General features: G+C 44.4%; 2 protein-coding genes across 5 annotated transcripts in view; one reads left to right on the top strand and one right to left on the bottom strand.

Moving 5' to 3' along the window:
- The window catches only part of LOC310898995 (claudin-22-like), a 57184-nt gene extending 41654 nt beyond the window's left edge, over nucleotides 1–15530 (bottom strand). For 2 of the 4 annotated variants that reach the window (XR_014583895.1, XR_014583897.1), the window contains exons 1-2: nucleotides 13888–15466; nucleotides 12503–12615 (exon numbers count right to left, since the gene is read on the bottom strand). The gene's annotated coding sequence lies outside the window, so the exon portion shown is untranslated. Of the gene's footprint in view, nucleotides 1–12502; nucleotides 12616–13887 lie in introns of all 4 variants that reach the window. The other 2 variants (XR_014583894.1, XR_014583896.1) reach the window with 2 other exon arrangements.
- A 25-nt stretch (nucleotides 15531–15555) lies between these two features.
- Nucleotides 15556–19139, top strand: CDKN2AIP (CDKN2A interacting protein). Its single transcript, XM_083834836.1, has 3 exons — nucleotides 15556–15839; nucleotides 15952–16082; nucleotides 16915–19139. The coding sequence occupies exons 1-3, from the start codon at nucleotides 15616–15618 to the stop codon at nucleotides 18405–18407; spliced, it is 1848 nt and encodes a 615-aa protein (XP_083690962.1). The 5' UTR covers nucleotides 15556–15615; the 3' UTR covers nucleotides 18408–19139.
- The last annotated feature ends 1361 nt before the right edge of the window (nucleotides 19140–20500 follow it).

The raw sequence follows: 20500 nt of genomic DNA, 5'->3' as shown, positions 1-20500 counted from the left end.
GTATTGTAGAACAGACGGCTTGAAAAGTAAAGAGAAGTCGGTCGTATTTCATACATTGAAGGAAAGGGAGCCAATGGCATTGTGCAAAACAGAGGAGTGACAGGGCTGGGACAAAGAGCCAAGAAAATAACCTTTGCAAATGGACTGAAAGACAATGGAAGTGTTGTTAAGCACACATAACTCCCAGCAGGTTATTTTGGGGAAGAAGAGGGTAGAAGGCCACAAGAGCTGAGAAGGTAAGCAAGACATGCCTGAAAAAGATAAAAAGCAGTAACTGGATGGAAATCAACTGTTGAAAACAGACTAGAGCCCACAGATTAACAACTTGAACAGCTGGTTTGGGTGAGATGAGGCAGCACAAATGCATTCTACCATTACATGTCCCGTAATTAAAGGTTAGAAATATTTTGTAAGAAATTCACATAAATATGAGACTGCAGTCTGGAAAGCAGCAATAATGAAGACTGTAACTCAGAAACAGTACCAGTCCTGAAACACGTAAGCACATGCTGAACTTCAGGGAAGCTGGACATTCTTGGTCTTTCTTAAAACAGATGTGAACCTCAATTAAGCTTAAAGCAATTTCATTCCAGTTACTGTCTTTCTTCCAGTGTCTCTAGTTTTCCCACTGAGACCCAAAAACTGTGAGCAAGCAAAAATGAGAGCCTTAAGAAAAGGCCTGTCTCCTGCCAGAGCTCTTGAGAACTGATCTGGGGATACAAAGAAGTACATTTGTATTAGCAGGCTACCCGGAGATTCTCCCAGCATACTAAATTCCCCTGGATGATAAAGGTCTGGGTGTAGTATAAACAGTAATGAAATTCTTGGTTTGTCCAAGAAACAAACCTTTTTTTTTTTTCTTATTCTGGCCAGGTGTCATTCTGTCAGGGAAAAGGGATTTGCTATAAACCTTTAAGAGCAGTACACCGACCAATCCTATATTAAAAAGTTCCATGTGGACAAATCAGACTACAACATTTAGGGAGACTCAGGAGAGTCTAAAGAGTACTTTCATGCAGCAATAGCAAGGAATACTCTGACAGCTAGGAAACTTCAGCTATGAGCTGCTAATTATCATGTGCTCCAAACGTCTTCTCACAGACTAAAACCCTCGGCAGTTGAAGCTCTGCAGTCTCTGAAAAGCTTATCTGGAGTTTATCCTCCAGAGGCTGTGGGGAGAAGGGGAGCGACCCTTCCCTGACTAATTATGTAGCTTTATGTGCCTTCTCAGATGGAGACTTCTGAGGAGGAACCTGAAAGAAATTTCAGTTTCAAAGGCTGTTATACACTCTCGCTGTACTTTTTCCTGCCTTAGAAAAATAGTTACTCAATTTTGCACTTCTCTAAACAAATGCTGTTTGAAATATATGCCTCTGAGAAATGGTCTATCACCCTTTCCTAGGAGGAGAAAAAGTTGCCTTGGTATAATCAATGCCTCTTTCTGTGCCTGCATACAGGCTGGTGTTTTGAGCCCAAGCTGTATCCAGCCTGGGAAGAAGTGGTACCTCCCCGAGGTTGCCTTACAGTGGAGAAACATGCACCTTTACAGCATGGCCTGTAAGGAATCAAAGACATGACTACCCTGTGGTGGTAGCTTGCAGCATTAGCAAGATGAAATAGTCCTGTAAATTTTTAATATTCTGTATCCTGTGCCTTGCTAGTGCTCTCCCCCTTCCCGCTTCTAGGGTTGGAACCAATTTGTGTTTTGTTCTGATCTACAAGTCTATGAACTTCTAAATACAGAGCCATCAGGTCTTGCAATTAGACAGTTATTTATGACACTGTCTGGGTTGTCTGGCAGACTTTCACATGATACTGTCTTCTTAGCATAGTAATGTTTCATCTGGTATTTGGTAGAATACAGATAGTTTTTATATCTTTGTGCATTATCTGCTAAATGCATTTATTGAGCAACACTTCTTACCTAAATAAAAGCGGAGCACTACACTTGGCGTTCGCTTCTTACCGACAGATTCCCTCATATTCAGTTGTGGAATTGCCTTAATTCTCTCAATACTGTTTCCAGCTGTAGCGTGTTTCTTTAAGAAAGGGGTTTTGTTCCCTCAATCTTGGCAAGATTAAATCTGATCACTTTTAAGCCACTGTTCTGCATTTAAATACGAAGAGAAGGAAAGAGAAAGTACCCTTCTACAAACTCATCGGAAGTTTGCATCTTGGAGATCATTATCTTACTGTTTTCCTGTACTCAGCAAACAGAAAACCACAAGCTTGTGCTCATGGTATCAGCAGTCAAGGCTCTAGCTTACCAATAAAACAAATAACATGGTAGCCATAAGGTTAGTATTTTGCTTGTGTTGTTGCCAGTTCTCTTGTTTGTGTAAATGATCTCTGTGCAGTCACTGTAGGGAAAAAAATAAATACAGACAAAAAACACACAAAAAAACAACCTCTATTGCTGGCCCAGAATTAGAATACATTTGATTTTTGCCTGTGTTATATTTTGAGTTCCTGTCTGCAGTAATTAATTATAAACCATTGCTTTCGGGCCCTCTCTATTACTGTTTTCTAAACAGCAGTGCCTGATTTTGTATATATAATGATTATTATTTCTTCCCAGGTGTATTACCTTACATTTATCTATATTAAATCTCATTTCACTTTCCTCTGTCCATCTCTGAGAAGTTGCCCCTAGTCTTATTCTCCAGTGAGGAGAGATCCTTAGTCAGAACTGCTTTGTTTATGGGATACATTGCTGGGAGGGCGTAATAGGTGAAATAATTGTGTAGCTCTTCTAGACTTTTCATTTCCTCTTCCCTGCATTCCAATTCTGCTCCCTCTGATGTAGTCATTGACTTCAATTCAATCAAGAACAAGCATTTAAAGAGCTGGCCCATTGTACGGATAATGGCAACAGTCCAGTTATTGAAATTTCCTAATCCTTTGTTTGGATTAAATTTCGTGTTCTCTTCTGAAACAGGCATAGGGGATAAGAGAAGAGATTAAACTATATTACACTGCAGCCTAAGCCTGCAAAAATATTTCATAAAAGTGCCTTGTAAATACTCTCAGTGTCTGCTGTTTTTCTGCACCTGAAGGAGTTGTTTAATTTCATGCCAAGACCTTCATTTTGGCCTGTTTGGATTCAGTTGTGTCTCTGCTGGACTCAGGTTTGATTTTGAGCTGACAGAATTTTGATTCTGGGCTAGCTTTTGGCACTGCAACCCCAGTACTGTATATCATCATCAATTTGTACCCTGATGGCTCTGAAGATGAACTAGCTGACAGCAACCCTTTGGGTTTTAGATAGCCTTTGACAAAACCTTGCCCAGGAAGTGAGTTTGTCTGATCCTAGCCAGCAGCCTAACTGAATCTGGGCAAGCCCCTCATAGAGATGAGAAAATGAATCTTTTCCACCAGCGTCACTTGAAATGTTCTTGAAATGCTCTATAGATGCCAGCATTGCTTCAGTAGCCTACTCGGGGGTTTGGGAGTTCCTGTTCCCTTCCTTGCACTGGCAGTAATGATCATGCAGTCCCGCAGGGAGTCAGCTCAACAATGATACTAATTAATTACTGCAGACAGGAGCTCAAAATGTAACATTGTTGAAAACATCAAATGCCTGTGCTGTTTTGTCTGCAGCTGGTCTCTAATGGCTGCATTTGAGGAAAATCTGTAGCATAGCTAAGAGCAAAATCTCATTCTCTCTCACTCTGCTGTTAAGGAAATATAAAACTGAATGGTAGCAAATGCCACCAATTAGAAGCTGGCTAAAGTAAAATACAGGGTAAAGAAAAAATTAGTTTTCAACAGTTTTAACAGTAGGGTGCTCTTGGGAAGGATAGCTCTAGAAACATTTGTCTGGAAGACACCAGCTGGGTCGCTGAGTCAGTCCCTGCAAACACAAGCTGCCCTTCAATAATCATTGAGTCCAGAACGATCCACAAAATATTGACTCCACATGCCTTCATACACAACAGGCCTCTTTCAACATCTTACAATAATCTTAAGACCTACTATGAACACAAAAAAGTGACATTGATAGCGAGCATCAGGAAACGAACAAGTGAAATCATGGACACTGCCAGAGTCCAAGGACGTGGATTCATGATCCAGCCTTTCTCCCTTCTTTTCACCACATGAAGCAGAACGCTGCACTAGAGCAGATTGCAGGTTTGGCTGAAAACTCGCTGTACGAAATAGTGATTAATTTTCAGCCACATCAACTTCCTGAAACCAGTCGAGAACGACCAGCTTCTTTTTTTGGCAAGCTTAGCTCTTGGCTGCTAAGCTTCCTGGACCAACCCACTGCTCAGCTGCACAAATACCAGGAGGGACCACGGTAGCTCTGACTTAGATGAGGATAAACTGCTAGAGAACTGCACTCTGGAGATGAAATTTCTCTTAGCAGCAACGCCAACCGAATGACCAGCTGCTGCCAAATGGAGCAGTTCCATGCAATTCTGCCCCAACTGGCAGTTCTGCTCAGTGAACCATTCAACAACTACTCACTTTTGAGCTGGAGTTTGTTTTCTTCTAGTTCAGCTCACCATGGCCACTAGAGAAATGGAAATGCATGGCCAAGGAGGAGGGAAGAAGTAGAACCACCTCACTTTGGACTGGCAAACTGCTAGAGTCACGTGGTTGCATTGGAACCGCTTATGCAGTGTAGCTCTGCCTTTAAATGCTCATAATACTATAATAATAATAATAATATATTTGTGGGCCAGCATACACGGTCATGAAGGCTTGTGATGGACAGGATTAAGGACCCAATCAAACTAAAGAAGACTGGAGAAAAAAAAAGAATCATTTTTTTTCAGCCAGGGATGTTCCCTGGTTACGTTCCTGTTAGAACCGAAAAAGATTTGCCTGCATGCTGGCAGATCAACAAAAAGTAGATATGCGTAGCAGATAAGGAGCTGAAGAAGCTGTTGACAAAATTTTCCCATGAGGAGCGTTGGTGACAGCCTGCTTCACACACAGAGCTGGCCACGATGACTTCCAGACACCCTTTCCAAAACTGCATTTCTGTGTTTTTATATTTTCTTACTACAGGAACAAAAAGCCGTAACCCAGTACTCACAGCAGTTTTAGTACGATGTGCTAAATGAACTGTGCTAATAAGTATATTTTAAACCTGCACAAGCTATTAATTACGATGTTTTTCTTAGCAGTTTTCATATGTCCAGACTTAAGCCAGCCAGCTCTGTTAAATTTCAGCTCTTCCTGGGGAAAACTCCTGTCTGGCTGCGATTTCCACTCTTGCTGCCCAGGAAAGCAGTCACTCAGAGCTTCCTCAGAAGACAGCTAATGTGCTCTCTGAATGCCTTTTTGCCCTTTTCTTCCCTTGTTTCTTCTACTCTGAGGCCAGCAATAGAATAGCTCTTCTGCTTCTCTTCGTAATACAGGACCTCTCACATGAAAAGGGCAGAATTCTCTCTTTACAACCTAGCCTTTATTTAGAAAATTTGGGATTGCAATTTAGCTGTATTAGTGGGATTTATGGATAATCTGAGTAGCACAAAGGGACATAATATGTCAGAAGATCCAGTGTTATTCTTTTAATTTACAGCACGCATTCAGAGTGCAAGTGTCACACCTGTAGTTCTAGGGTCTACATTTACCAATCTATCAATACACGCAACATATTCAGCAAACAACAGCTGCAATATATAGTAACTGTTCATTGGCTGTATGAAAAAAGGAAGTAACTGCTAGGGTGTCGCCTTGCTCTGAACACCGCACCAGAAAAGCCAGTGCCTGTGACTCAAGGATGCATAAACCCAAGAGAAAATTCAGACAGAGGGCAGCAAAACGATCCAGAGGTTGAAAAAGAATCTTTATCGTATACGGTTTAAGACATCTGTTAAAAGATACCTGACAGTGGGGGGCTTTTCAGTTTTGCAGACAAGAACATAACAAGATCTAATGACTGGAAAATGAAATGAGACAAATTCAAGATTGAAATAAGATGCAATTTCTTAGCAGCTGGGGTAATTAACACTGGAACAACTTACCAGGGGAGGTGGTAGAGTCACCATTGATTGGAGTCTTTAAGGCAAAATTAGGTATTTTCCCAAGAGACATACTTCAGTCCAGCCTCTAGGAAAACTGAAGGAGATTAGGCAAAAAAATCCCTAAGGTTGCTTACAGCCAAGAAACCTTTTCATACAATCCCATGAATACAGCCCACCAGAGTGCCAGCTATGCAGTTTGAATTGGGGAACTAGGGCTGGGCCTACAGTATCAAATTTATAATGTCCCTTCTGGAAGAAAACGTGCCCTCATATCCCAGGCACAAATTTGATCTAAATATTTATCATCTGCTAGCAGCAGATGGATTTTTAAAATAGAAAAAACATCAGAAATCAAACATACACTGCCTATAAATATTTACAAAATTTTCATGGTTAATGTTGGCTTTTGTGTGTTTCTCTTTAGTAGCATTTTGCTAAGTGCCGTGACTTTAGAAGTCAGAGATATCTAGCTGTGCATGCATAAATTTTCCTGGCAGACACAGTGGAAAAAAAAATAAAGAAAATTGAAGATAGCAACAAAAAGGATAAAAAAAAAGGAAAAAAACTTTGTTTTCATGACTATTTAATCTTTCTTTTAGCAATATTATTTCTAAAATTCTATGTTTCTGCTATTGTGTGTTCACTATCACTGTCATAGCCTGGATAAAAAAAGATAAGTTGATGACTTTATAAAGTTTGCAATGATTGCTCAAATCTTCAGGGAACCGGATCCCTCCCTGTGACATTAAACAATTTACAAAACACCAGGAACAACCATTCCAATAGCAAGAAGCTATTAATTTTCATCATTTTCATAATTTCACAGGTGTCAAATCTTAATCCATTATGCTGCACAGTTCCTTGCTGACTTGCCATGGGCTAATTATTGATGGTTCACTACATTCTAATAAAACCTTTATTTCATCTGTCTGTCAAATGGAAATGAAATAACACAGAGAAGTTGCCAAAACGACTACTTGAGGCCATTAAAAAAAAAATAGAAGAGATGTTCCATTGCTTCCATCCCACAGGCCATTCTGAATACTGCCGGTTGAATAATGTTTTTGCTTTGCTTCTTCAGTTTCACTTTTTCTTACTAACAATCATAGAATCATAGAACGGCTTGGGTTAGAAGGGACCTTAAAGATCATCTAGTTCCTACCCCCTGCCATGGGCAGGGATGCCAAATAAGCACCTGCCTTCATACAAACATCAACTTGAACCTTTAAATTATTTTGAAAGAATGTTATAGTTATGGATATATTCACCAGTTATTTCAGAATACGGTAATTCAGTCGTCAGTGCTTTGGGAGCATACTTGCCACCCAGACAGGGAATTTATGCTTTAGTTGTGATTGTATCTCTAACCTGAAACATTGCTTTGTCTCACTGGAGGGAAAAGGTAGGTCTCCTGATAAATGTAGTGGAGGAGACTGTGCTTTGCTCTTTGCCACACTGCTGTCTGCCACTGTGACCTTGCAGTAGACTCACAATTTCTATAAAGTTATGGTGGCTGAAAAAATTACCATCCTGGTGTCTTTCCTGCTCTCCACCAATACTTACCGCTCTAATTAAGATGTAAAACAGACCTGTTTCAAGCAGCAGCTAGGTTGGACGTCCGTTATTTCACAGCAACAACGCACAGCCTGAAATATACACTTAAAAGGGCATCTTCTATTTTTACCAAGAGGGAGGTAAATGCTGGCACAAAGCCACTTCTGACACCTGTACATGAAAAATGCATCTGCTGCTGCAGCTAAACCCTACAGGGGTAATGAATAAAAGGCCACGAGCCAACGATTTCTCTCGCTGGACGTGCACATATGGCTCGATGCAGCACTATGTGCGGAATCCTCCAGCCAGGTCTGAGCCAAAAAGTCACAGGTGTATTTGCATGACCACCGTGTTGTGTCCAACCTAATTAGCACTGTGTCCAGCCTAATTAGCACCACCCACCAACAGCGTTAAGTGCTTTGGGTGCAGCAACACTCAGCAAGTCTACAGACTTGCAAGTCTATTCCAACACTATGCAACTCTACAGACGCTGCTTCCTGTGCTCTGTTGCACGGTTTAGAGGTGCCCTGACAAGTGTTTTTATGATAACAAATTCAAGTCATTTTATTTTATTGTTTCCAAGGCAATGTGAAACTTCACTCATTGCTATTTTTCCATACCTTTTCTATTTAAATGAATAGGAAAAAAAAAACGCTTACCATGCCAAAATACTAGAATAAAATATGTTTAGGGTATGCTTATACAGGTGTCTAAAAAGAACCCAAACACTAAGAACAGCTAGGTGAAAAGAACTCCCCAGGTCTCTATGCTCAGCTGCTCATTTAAGCGCTGACTCCCTGCTATCTTGTCTCTGGGGCAGCAATTTACAATTCTGTTAGATGTTACTGTAAACTGCTTAGTAGCAATGCTGTGTCCATTTGCACAAGCATGAATGATGATCCAAGGTGCGAAGCAACAGCAAATCAGTCTCTGCTATTTATATGTGACCTTAGGGAATTACATCTGCTTCAGGGCATAGCTTTGAGAGTATTTTGGGGGGAGGTTGTGTGGTGTTTTTGATTTTTTTCAAAAAAAAAAAAGATTCTGTAGCAGTTTAAACCCTTTTAGTTTCTCAGATAAACTGGCAGAGCATACCTATTTCAAGCTAATACACAGACACATTAAGTCCAGTAATGAAATCCGTAATTCCTACAAGCAACTAAACTGGGCATTATCAGCTAGCAGTTTACTGTGGCATCTTCAAATCTTGAGAGATTTGAAGGATGCAGTGATTGCCTCAGGGAAGATATTCCGTATGTTGAGGGTGACCAAAGGGACATCATTAACACAATTACAAGAAAAGCAGATGGACTAGATAAGGAGACTGTGAGAGAAGAGGACAGCAGATGACAGGAAAAGACAAAGTTTGTGAAGTGTTTTTGTGCAACTGAGAATGCAGCTGAGCTGACAGAGCACCCAGCTGCTGCTGAGAGGGCAGGCTCCATGGGCATGCAGCACAACAGCCAGGCAAACCCTTACAAGAAGCGGCGAATACTTCTGCGATCGGCTGGCTCCCACATCTGGCTTGCTGGGGAGCTAGGTAAGCATCGGTGTTGGCACAGGGGAAGTCACAGGAATCCAGGAGGAGGGGAGAAGAAGGAGGCACAGCACTACTCCTTCGGAAGCAGCTAGCTATTAGCTGGCTTACCTCTGTCGTCAAAATCAGGTCACGGCTCAACAGCTAGCAACAGTACCACCTAAACCAGCACAAGCCATTGCAGCCTGCAGCTGCTCATCTCTCAGCGCTTCGATCTGCCCCTGACCTAACCCCTCCGTGGCACCAGCCAAAATGCTGTTTGACAGACCACACCACAGAAACAGGCAGCTGGAAAAGGTGCCTCTCCTCCCTCCCCCCTGTTGCTTTTCAGCCAAATCAGGTTCCTAATCTGGATTACCACGCAGCCGAGCAAAATGACTGTGCCAGCAAACTAGCAGGGATATCAAAGGGACAGGAGTGAATGGCTGTGAGCAGAGACTGTCTTAGGCCAGCACTGCTGCCAAAAAAAATTGTCAGACTGCGCTCTCAGAGGGCTAGAGGGCTTGCAGACACAGGGAAATCTATGGAGGTACACTAGAGAGGGAAGTACAAAAAGGAACTACAAAAGAGTCCAGGGAGATAAGTGTAACAATAGTGTTTCAAGGAACCTCTTTGACAGGTCACAACAAGCATAGGAAAAAAAAAAGTCATAAGCAGGATGAGACATAATAAAAGCCTAAAAAAGCCCATCTGTGATATGGACAGAGATAACAAGACTTTGGAGAAGAAAAGGAAACAGAATTCATATCCATCAAGATAAACAGGTTTAAAAAAACAGACTGGAGTCAAAGAGGACTCCCAAGTTATAGGTCTGATTGACAGTGAGCAGTTGTGTGCCTTCCAGGCAGGATCAAAGTCCCTACCCAGAAAAAAACAGGGCTCCTTGTGTAGGGACTGCAGATGGAATTTCAAGTTGGGAGGATCTCTGAAACACTATACAACAGTTCCTCAACAGGTGGAAGCTCTTAATTCTGAATGAATTCCTATGCATTTTTTTAAAATGAGCTTAAAAGCTAGCATACCGAAAAGTGTACCTGTTTGCAATATTAAAAATGGCCGATATGGACAGCATTGCCATGGAGGACAGAGACCAAAAATTGTTGGGATGCTTTGCAAACCTTCACATGAGAATCCAGAATGAGCCAAAGCTGCATCTTTAATTTTCACCTTTTTGACGGGAGAAGAAGTATTTAGATTCAGAAGCCTATACTTTGCCTCCCCTGTAATTTTGCTACTGTCAAAAACTAGAAGTACATCTAGGAGTGTTTAAGAGCTGGTTTTGATGACAAAGTATTACATCGGGATGGAAAATGAATCCACATTTGTCTATTTCAGTAATGGAGTGAAAAAGTAAGCCATTCGCACTTTTTGAGGTTACACTGAACTTCTAGAGATATTTCCATGCGATCTTGTCTCCTTCAGTGCCATCCAGTGGCGTTAATGCGAAATATCCGAGAGGATATACAAAAACACCAGAGCACACAAAACAGCTCTGTATTTTCAGGAGGTGCTGTTCATACCAGGTAAATTGCAGGTTGTCAGGGATATTGGTGTAACAATAATGAAAAACAGAGCCATGATTTTCAATAGCAATAATTCAAATTAGATTTGACATTGTTGCCTGGAGTCTCAGGAAAGCTCCTTATATCATTTCTAAAATAGTTATTTGTGTCTGCAAAATATGTAGCACATACAAAATTCATACTGGTACAGCACGATATAAAGATTTAATAGCATCCATTTGCGTAATGCAGCTATCCGCAACCCAAGCCAATAAAATATTAGTTGTAATTTTTCTCTTTCTCCAAGGCATGAATAGTTTGACTGAAGGAGCTCGGGTATCTAGATTTACAGGTTCTTACACTCTCAGTAATGCAAGTATATTTAAAACGTATTCACATATATATACGGTACTAGATATGTGTGTGTGGACATGCATACACATCTACACACAAAAGTTCAGTGTGTCACAGCCTCATTAGAGATTCTTTTTTTTCAGATAAGGTCTTCTTGCCCTTTTAGTGCTTTCCCGAATCCTCTTGAATTACAATGAACTCAAGCCAATATTTGCATTAAGACTCTTAATACTGTTTCCTTGCTTTCTCCAACTCAAGGGTAGAGCTGTCTGCCAAAGGCCTAAGGCTTCCTACCTAAAAACTCTTAAAAGGTGGCTCTGCAAGATGGATTTCTGCAAACAAATGGATTTCTACCTCTTTTGTTCCTTTCTGGCACACAAAAAAAGACAAGAAGACATCTTATACAAAATTAGAAGGGCAGAATATTTTCTTGGTGTTACTTACCCTAGCAGATGCTTACTGCAAAGGAAAAATCTATTGAAATGCTAATGTCTCTGTGCTCACAGAGTTTTCACTTTCCCTTCCCTAAGTCTCTGTTTAAATCCCAGAGGTTCCTCTGTCAATGCTCCCCCTTCCATCACTGCTTGTCCCTTGGCTCAGGGCTGAGACTTGATTCTGTGCAACTTTTTCTGCTCTACCAATATAAACAGCCTTCCAGATCTATCCTCTCATTCCTCTTAGTCCTAGGCTCCCGGCATACAGTCCCCCTCATCTGTATGTACTCGTTCTTTTGCCTTAAACTCTACCTCATTGATTTCTCCTCAAGAATTTAATTTCCTCCCTCACCTAATTCCAGTATCCTATCCCAGGTTAACTTATTTTCCCCGCCTAGTAGTTTCAGTCTCACCATGTCCCCTGCCTCAATTCTTACTGCTTCCCTCCCCTCAGTCAGGTACATGTCCCCTTACTATTCCTATCAGACATACTCAAGCACCAGTGAAAAAACAGGAATCAGCAGCTTTTCGGGAGCACAGGGAATGGTCTCTGTAACCTCACTTCCAGTCCCCAGTTCCATCCTAGTCCGGTGTGGCAAACAGAGCTGCAGCTCATAAGCAGAGTAGGCTCGACTGCAGCAGTAGTGGAGGCTGGGGGTGGGGGGGGGAGGACCGGGACACATGCTAAGTCAGGAGTGTGGAAAATTAATTTCTTCAAATGCTTATAAATTTGGCCAAGTATAGTCAGAAGATCAGAAAACACCTGCCCCAAATTCAGGTTTTCATGGCAAATTCCAAATCAGCTCTAGAGCATAAAGGCACTTCAAAGATAAGATCTCCACAATATTTCACCCTAGACAAAGCCCTTTTTTCCCCTGCTTTTTTTCTTAGATCACAGTTGGTAGCAGGAAAGTCATCCTAAACTCCCACCTGTAGCATGGAAAATTATATGCCGGACAACGGATGTTTAGCAAGTTGGATGCTTTATTTTAACTAACTCATATGAAAGGAAATAACTGACAACCCTATTCTAGGCATTGTTTCAAGTATAACATAGTAATAAATGCAAAGCCATATTTTAAGCTAGTAGTAAGAGCACATGAGTAAATGAAAATAATTATCAACTCAGCTCTTCATTTTTACCTTTAGTTTTATCCACTGCAACTACACAGTATGTTTTCCTCAGTTGAGAAGTCTCAGAAGAGGGGGTGACTTTATAATCCAGAGCTGCTTACAGTAGCATAACAGTAGCATACCTGCGGTGGAATAAAAACACAGATTCACTTTAACCTTCCTTCCATTGGCAGGCTTACATAGTCATTAATGCTCTTTCAGCAAGTATTTTCTGTCATTCGAAGAAATGATGGCATCTAATACGATTCCACAACCTCAGGTAATGAGGTCAGAAAGCAAACACACATTTGCACCTCTGGGTTACTGAACAGCAGTGACCGGCTACCTTGGCCCACGCAGACACATCCCCCTGAAGTGCTGTCTCTTGCCCAGCTAGGAGACCTTCATTCAAGGCTCTGCTCCAGCAGAACCAGAACATTACCTTGGGAAACAGCAAAAGGTCTCCTTCTCTTCCAGCGTCAAGCTGCATTCCTAACAAACACAACCCAGGGCTCGCGAGTGCTTGCTCATTACTTATTGCAGGCACCAACCTACGGATGGTGCTCAGAGGATTCATTGTGCCAGGCCAGTCAGATCCCACCGCTATTACCCTTCTGCGACAATAACTCCAAGCTTTATCTTTTGCATGGCTGTGATGTTAAGGGCACACTTCCCGTATTAAGCTGAATAAAGAGTGTCACTATATATTAACCTTAACTGCACAGAACATAATTGAACTCAATGGAGCTGCTGCCCTGTGTTTCAGCGGGACTCGAGTCTGGAGAAATAATAATTCACTAGTTTACAAAGGCAGAAATAAACTTTCTTTATTATACAGCGAGTGCAGGTGCAATACTGTGATTATAGACACTGGTATGATTCACCTTGAGATTTTAGTTGTATCTTGCCAAAAGAAGCTATTATCAAGCCCCAAATGACTCTAACAACACTACTATCAATGTGGTATTTAGAAGTTCCTTCCCTAGTGGGAACAAAAACATCTCTTTTCTTCCAATCTGGAAAATTAAATGCACAGTATTAGCACCATCAATGAGGTGTTTAACTTCAAAATTGCCTCTCCTGGTGAGAATGAAAACACTACTTGTTTCCTTTTTTAAAATTAACAGCCGTGTTTTTCTCTCTTTTCTACCAAACGCACTTTTTTAATCAACCTGAGACACAGTATGTCCCTAGCGCTCAGCGAGCACTGCGGGCGTACATCTACGTGTGTCTGCGAGCCCGTGCGTGACATCACACGATCTGGGGCTGGCATCGAGCCTGTTTCCAGTATGGTGCGAGCACACAGTCACCTTTGTCCCAACAAAAAGGCTATGTTGATTCAAAAGAAGCACTAAATAACCCCAAGCTAACAGCACAACGTGCCAGAAAGGTGCCAAACCACAGAAGTTGCTCACCACAGCCAAAAACTGTTGCGTGGCATGCCAGCAGCGTGATGACTCTGACCTTTCTCCAGCTGTCACCTATGTTTGCACTCACCCATATGGTCAGTGGTCAAAGAGGTGAAACGACTCCCAGTTCATTTGTCCTATAAAACTGGGCAAGGAAGAGTTGCAATCAGCTCTCGAGCCACTCTAGTTCCAGATCATGCGTTAGGCTTTGTAGCTGTATTGAGCCATCAACACTCCCTAAGACAATGCTTTTAGAGGAGCCCAGGTCTCACAGATGATCCCCAGATCTCAACACTGCACATACACCTTCTGGGATCCCTCTGAGCATACGGCATTGCCACTCTCACTCCCTCAAGTCCAACCCCGCCCAGCTCCTACTCTTAACTGGTAAATTACCAGTTCAGCATGGGCTGGTCCTTAGCACTTTCACTTGGCAGCTCAGGTGGTTGCAGAGGAAGACGGAGTGTTCAAGGCTATGCTGTGTGCTCTGCTACCTTCACTAGGTTACTGGCAGTTCAGCCAGTTATCCAGGCCTGCCCGAATTCCTGCTGGCCCTTAGGGGCAGGTGCCAAGTCTGGGCCAAGCCTCAGCTGTCTTTGTTAGAGAGAGACCTGGTTCATTTGGGGCTGCAAACAAGGAGGCTGGCAGCATGTATCACCTCACCTCCAGCCCAGACTCAGACCTGTTTGCCAGGGATTCCATTCACCATTGCCTTTCAGTGTCTGTATTGACCCCCTAGTCCAGAATCCTGGTATCACGGAGTCAGAGGTCTGGGAGACAGGCCCGCCCCATCTCTACCTGGAAAACCTCGTGTGACAGATCACATCTTTCCAATGTTTCAGGCTGTATTACCAGATAACGACACACAGCACTGATTACCATCTGGATACAGATGGGTGACACCACCCCGGTGATGACCACAGTGCTGTTTCTGAACACTCTGACACCTCTTCTGGACAAACCCATTGCTCCCAGACCCCCCCGCCAGGCAGCACACAGACCTTCTCTCATTTTCTTGCCCTAGTTGCAAATACAGAGCAGTGAGTTTGTCAGATCCCATCACGCTTGTTACTGTCCTCTCTCTCAGTCCCCAGTTATCCTTACCAATGCGAGAGAGAACACTGGGTGAGTTAACTACACAGGGGAAGGAAAAACCCTTCCACTCTACCAACGGATACCGAGAAAAAGAGCATTGGCTTCCCTAGTGTTAATTCCACAAGCAGCACCTCAGCAGGCTGGCGCTGGGGATACCGTCACAGCGCGCTCACGACTTTTTCCACACAGAATTCTCGGCGCGCTTTTAGAATAAAGCCCAAGGACGAACTTTTCCAACGCAAAGCCCGCCTGCAGAGGAGCACAAGCCGATACGCGAGCCCCTCACAGGCGGCAGTTTCCGTTCTTAGCCGGTCTCCTTTATTAACGCTCCCTCCAGGACAGGCCATGACAGGACAGGACAGGACAGGACACCGCCCCCCCCCCCATTCCCCTCCCCTCACGCGTCCGCCCCTCCCCGCGGCCGTTGGCGGCGCGAGCGCCCCCTCGCGCCTGCCGCCGCCTCGCGCCGCAAGGCAGGCTGGGGCGGGCGGCGGCGGCCGTGAGGTCATCGCCGGCGGCCGGAAGGAGCGGCGCGGAGCGGGGCCGGGCGGGGCGGGGCGGGGAGCGCCGCGGCGGGGCCGTTAGGGCCGTTGCGGGGCCTGGCTGAGGCGGGGGGGCGGGGGGGGGGCGCGGCGGGCCATGGCGGGCAAGGCGGCGCGCGGCGAGCCGCTGGGGCGCACGGCGGAGGAGGTGGCGTGGGCGGAGGCGCTGCGCGGGGCCTGCGAGCCCGAGCAGCACTGGCGGCACCGGCGGGAGTTCCTGCTGCGCAACGTCGGGCGGCCGCCGGCGGCCGGCAGCGCCGAGCTGCAGCGCCTCGTGTCGCTCTCCATGGTGTGGGCCAACCACGTCTTCCTGGGCTGCCGGTGAGTGCGGGCCGGGTGGGGCGGGCGGCGGGCGGGGGGGTGATGGAGGCCGTCTGACGGCCTTCCTCCTCCTCCTCCTCCTCCTCCTCCTCCCCCCCTATCGCCCCTGCAGGTACCCGCCGCAGGTCATGGAGAAGGCGCTGGAAATGGCCGAAGGCATCCAAGTGAGCGACGCGCCCGTCCGCACCACGAGAGACGAACTGGTTGCCAAGGTGAAGAAAAGAGGCATATCAAGTAGCAATGGTTAGCAGATCATAGCTGTGACAATACATAGGAGTTAGACAATGCTTGCCTGTGAATGTTCGAGCTTTACCTCGGGTTTAATGTAATCCAGTTAATTTACTCTCCACAATCCCTAACCGTCTCCCCTCTTTATGCTATTTTTTCCCTCGTTAATGCTTTTGAAGTAGACACAATGTGTACCTACTCTGCTGGTGATTTAGAGCTCTTGTTTTGAAGACAATGTTTGTAAACCTACAGCCTGTGCACACCTTAAGCCAACTTTTTAATGCGATGTAGATGATTGTTCTCCAGCTTAATGGAATTCTTGTTGCTTTGCTTTTTGCTTTTTATTCAGACGCTGCTGCTTTGTAAGAAACTTAGAGTTTTGTTTTGTAAAGAAATTCCTAAATTGGTATTTTAAATGTTTTTTTATGATATTAGTAGACAAAATGCACTTTTTCTTTTTTTTTAGGTCAGACAATCTATTTAATGTGCTTTGGTCACTTTTGTTCTGGCCTGCAAGAATACAAGTACATACTTGGCCTTCAGATCCCAAACCAAAACCAGAAGTCTAGCATATGGGCACTTTTAGATTTATTTTTTTTTTTTTTGCCAAACAAATACTAAAATGTTCTGAAATGGTAGGTTGCACTTTTCGTTTTTTTGTCAAAAATTACTAAAATATTCTGAAGTAATAACTTAATTCCTGAAATTATGGTTCAAGGTGTAATCCTAATATATACCCTTTAACTTCAGAGGGATGTCTGTTAGAAGTTTTTAGATAAATTGCTTCTAGATGGATATTTCACAGTGCAGAAATTGAAGAGAATAACGCACTTACTTTGTTTTGCAGAAGGGGTAGAGGAGCCCTCCAAGAAACGAGCTGTTGAGAAAAGCAAAGATGCTAAGGATACCGAGAAGGATGTGAAAACAACCGAGGCAGAATCTCCTAAGGAAACAGAGAGCACATTGCCAAAAAAGCAGGAAAAAGATAGTAGCAAAGAATCAGAAAGTTCCCAGTCAGCTTGCAGTTCAAATCAAGCGGCAGTCGCAGCACTGAGCATAGAAGCAGAAGAAAAACCTGTTAACGCTGAAAATACTACTGAGCAAAGTCCAACCCCGTCTTCATCCGAAAAGGAGTCGGGAGAGAATCCACCTAAGGAAGGCAAGTGTGAAAATGAGCCGTCACCTGAAAAAACTACGTTAAGTTCCGGTCCACCGGCTGCTGCCAAGAGCGCCCCGCAGGCAGGAGCAGTGCCACCGGCGGCTGCCAAGAGCGCTCCACAGGCGGAGGCAGTGCCACCCGCTGCTGCCAAGAGCGCCCCGCAGGCAGGAGCGGTGCCACCGGCTGCCAAGAGTGCCCCGCAGGCGGCAGCGGTGCCAGCGACTACTGCCAAGAGCGCCATGCAAACGAGCGCTACCTTGCTGTCTTCCAAAAACCAAGCGAGTGCCACGCCATCGGTGTCCAAGAGCGTCGCCCAGGCGGGCGCCTCGCTGCTGCTCGCCCCTAAGAGCGTCGCTCAGCCGGGCACCTCGCTGCTGCTGGCGCCCAAGAGCGGCGCCCAGGCCGGCACCTCACTGCTGCTGGCCTCCAAGGGCAGTGGTAAGGCGGGATCCTCGCTCCTGGCCTCCAAGAGCAGTGCGGAGGTGGCTGCCTCGCTGCTGGCCGCTCGGAGCGGCACTCAGCAGGGTGCCTCGCTGCTCACCTCCAAGAGCAGTGCTCAGGTAGCTGCTTCGCTGCTGGCCGCTCGGAGCGGCTCTCAGCAAGGTCCCTCGCGGGCTGGGGCACCCTCCAAGGGCGGCACGCAGGCCGGTTCGCAGCAGCTTGCCTCCAAGAGTAGCTCGCAGGCAGGTGAAAGTCCCGCTAAGGCTTTGTGCAAACCGTTAACCAGTGAAGATGCAAAGGAAAGACAACCTTTTTTCAACAGACTCTACAAAGCTGTAGCCTGGAAACTGGTTGCTGTGGGAGGCTTCAGCCCTAGTGTAAATCATGCCGAACTTCTTAACTCGTCTATTCAGTCTGTAAAAGCTACCTTAGATGTTGCTTTTGTTCCCCTGAAGGAGCTTGCAGACTTACCTCAAAACAAGAGCTCTCTAGAAAATATCGTTTGTGAACTGAGGTGCAAGTCTGTCTATTTGGGTACTGGCTGTGGTAAAAGTATGGAAAATGCCAAAGCAGTTGCTTCAAGAGAAGCTCTGAAATTGTTCCTCAAGAAGAAAGTTATTGTGAAGATATGTAAAAGGAAGTACAAAGGTAGGGAAATCGAAGATTTGGTACTTCTGGATGAAGAATCAAAACCCTCAAATTTACCTCCAGCTTTAAGAAATCCTCGGGAGATCATGTAGGCAAGAGTCGCTGTTTGTACCACGTATAGTATTTCAGTACAAGGACTGAAGGTTAATTTTGTACTTTAAAAATGTAGGCTTCCAGGTATTTTGTATTTCTTTCTCGGTTTTGCAAGACGATTCTCTTCCTTTCACTTGGTAGCAATTGTATAAAACTTGTTAGAGATGACAAGTGTGCATTTAAAGGTATGCCTTAATACATGGCACACTAGTGTGCTGTTTTATTTGCAAAATAGTCTACCTAATTCTTCTATTTTTAATTAAACGATTAAGGTACAATTTGCTGTTTAAAACCTGACGATTTTGTAATTCTTACGATTTGATGGCGGTGTGCTCAATTGTCTACCATGTCGTTTTTTTAGCCACGTAGATGTATGTATATAGGGACCATAATACTTGAATGATTGAAAGTTGTTTAGGAACTTCGATCAAAAAGTTGAATCATCCGTTTCAGACGTGTTGCTCATAATGTTCACTGTTCCTCTTACTAGGAGAGAAAATAGTTGGTTGACTATTTCTACGAGACCTTGTAATACTTGCAATATAAATGACATCGTGATCCCATTGAATGTTATACTAGCAGTTAGATCCCATTTAACATTAGACTAGCAAGTTGCCATTTAGCAGTCGAGTCACAGCTACTTCAGCCACCAAAACTCCGTAAGTGGATCTAATTTATATTGTGAAAAATCCTTTACAGTTTTTTCAAATAAACGTGGGTTTCTATACGAAGCATATTTTGACTGCTACTAGAACAATAAAACCTCTGGGATATGTGTTTATAGTACTTTGTTTTTAGCCATTAACTATTCCAACCATTTCAGTAACTTTGCAACACCTTAAGGAAAGCTTTACTTTGAGTGGTTTCAAGATGTAATCCCACTAGGCTGAGTTGTTTTCTTGGGATGCCTAGTTGCAATACTGTAATGCTGAGTGGACCTGTAAAATATTTCTGCTTTTCTAACACTTACTAAGAGGTAGATGAGCAAAATCAAGCTGTCGCTGTCTCCTAGGGACAGCGAGCGTATTGTAAAGCGTTCACACGAGTCGAGCCCTTTGTTACTTTTTTACATGATGTTCGCAGTGGTCTGAAGCGAAGGAAGCGGGAGATTACCTTGTTTTTGATGTTCTGGAAATACCTGCACAAATTGCATGTTCTGATATATTGGATAATGACATGTAATTGTAAAAACATGATGTCTTCAGCGTTGTTTGGAATTAATCTCGTCTAATTACAGTAGTTAGTATCATTTAATGGAGGCCTGGCACTTGATTGACAGATCCATTGATGGAGTACTGTGGGAGTGAGTAGGAATCCCTGGGATCTCACTAGCATATTCATCCACTTAAAGGCTTTGAGTTCTGTGATTTCTGGGACGAAACCACAGTGGTGGTGGTACACTGTTCCTGGTGTGACTTTGAACAGCAGGGGCTGGCTGGGTGGTAGCACCTGAAGCCTGTGAGTTTCTCATGCTTTGGGACGGCCGGGTCAGAACCTGCACCTCATCCCTGTCCCCTTGGATCGTCCTTAACTCTGGTCCTTCCTCAGGAGCCCCCGGGTGTTGCTTGAGCATGACCCAAGGTTTGGTTTGCAACACGCAAAATTGCTTCTTCCATAGCGTAAGAATTGGTGCATGCCTGTAGCGCTGAGAACTTCATGCTCTTGTTTTGTAATGGGGAGTTGTACCTGTGCCAGGAAGCGTGAGGTCTCCTCAGGTCCCCGTTCAGGTGGAGGCGCAGAGGCAGGACTTTGCTCTCCGAAGTGCAGCTTTTCTGTTAGTTCCTTTGGGTGCCTCCGGACCTCCGGTTGGGAACTGCAGCAGGTGTTGGGATTCCAAAACCTGTTCGCTACCTGTGAGAGGGAGCTGGCGGTGTGCCCTGACCTGGGGGTGTTAGGAGAGCTGCGGTAAGCGGCTGGGGTGTGGGATGCCTTGTCCTGCCTGACAAGCCCTGACGGGGTCTGTCGTTAGCGTTTGCATGTTACTCGGAGGTGTTTGGTGGTGACCCATTGAAGGACGAGCCTGAAGCTTCTCTTAGCAGAGCCCGGAGGCCGAAGCGCGTTATTTTTGCTGCAGGCGGGGGGACGCAGCGCG

Source organism: Anser anser (genome assembly GCF_964211835.1).
Source record: "Anser anser genome assembly, chromosome: 4".
In the NCBI taxonomy this organism is placed as follows: Eukaryota; Metazoa; Chordata; class Aves; order Anseriformes; family Anatidae; genus Anser; species Anser anser.
This window is presented reverse-complemented; position numbering and strand designations above follow the sequence as displayed.

Bases quoted from the DNA above. Each gene is read 5' to 3' on its own strand.
- CDKN2AIP (XM_083834836.1), top strand. From the start codon at position 15,616: ATGGCGGGCAAGGCGGCGCGCGGCGAGCCGCTGGGGCGCACGGCGGAG. The intron at 15,840-15,951 runs GTGAGTGCGGGC...TCGCCCCTGCAG, and splicing joins CACGTCTTCCTGGGCTGCCG to GTACCCGCCGCAGGTCATGG. The intron at 16,083-16,914 runs GTTAGCAGATCA...TTTGTTTTGCAG, and splicing joins AGGCATATCAAGTAGCAATG to AAGGGGTAGAGGAGCCCTCC.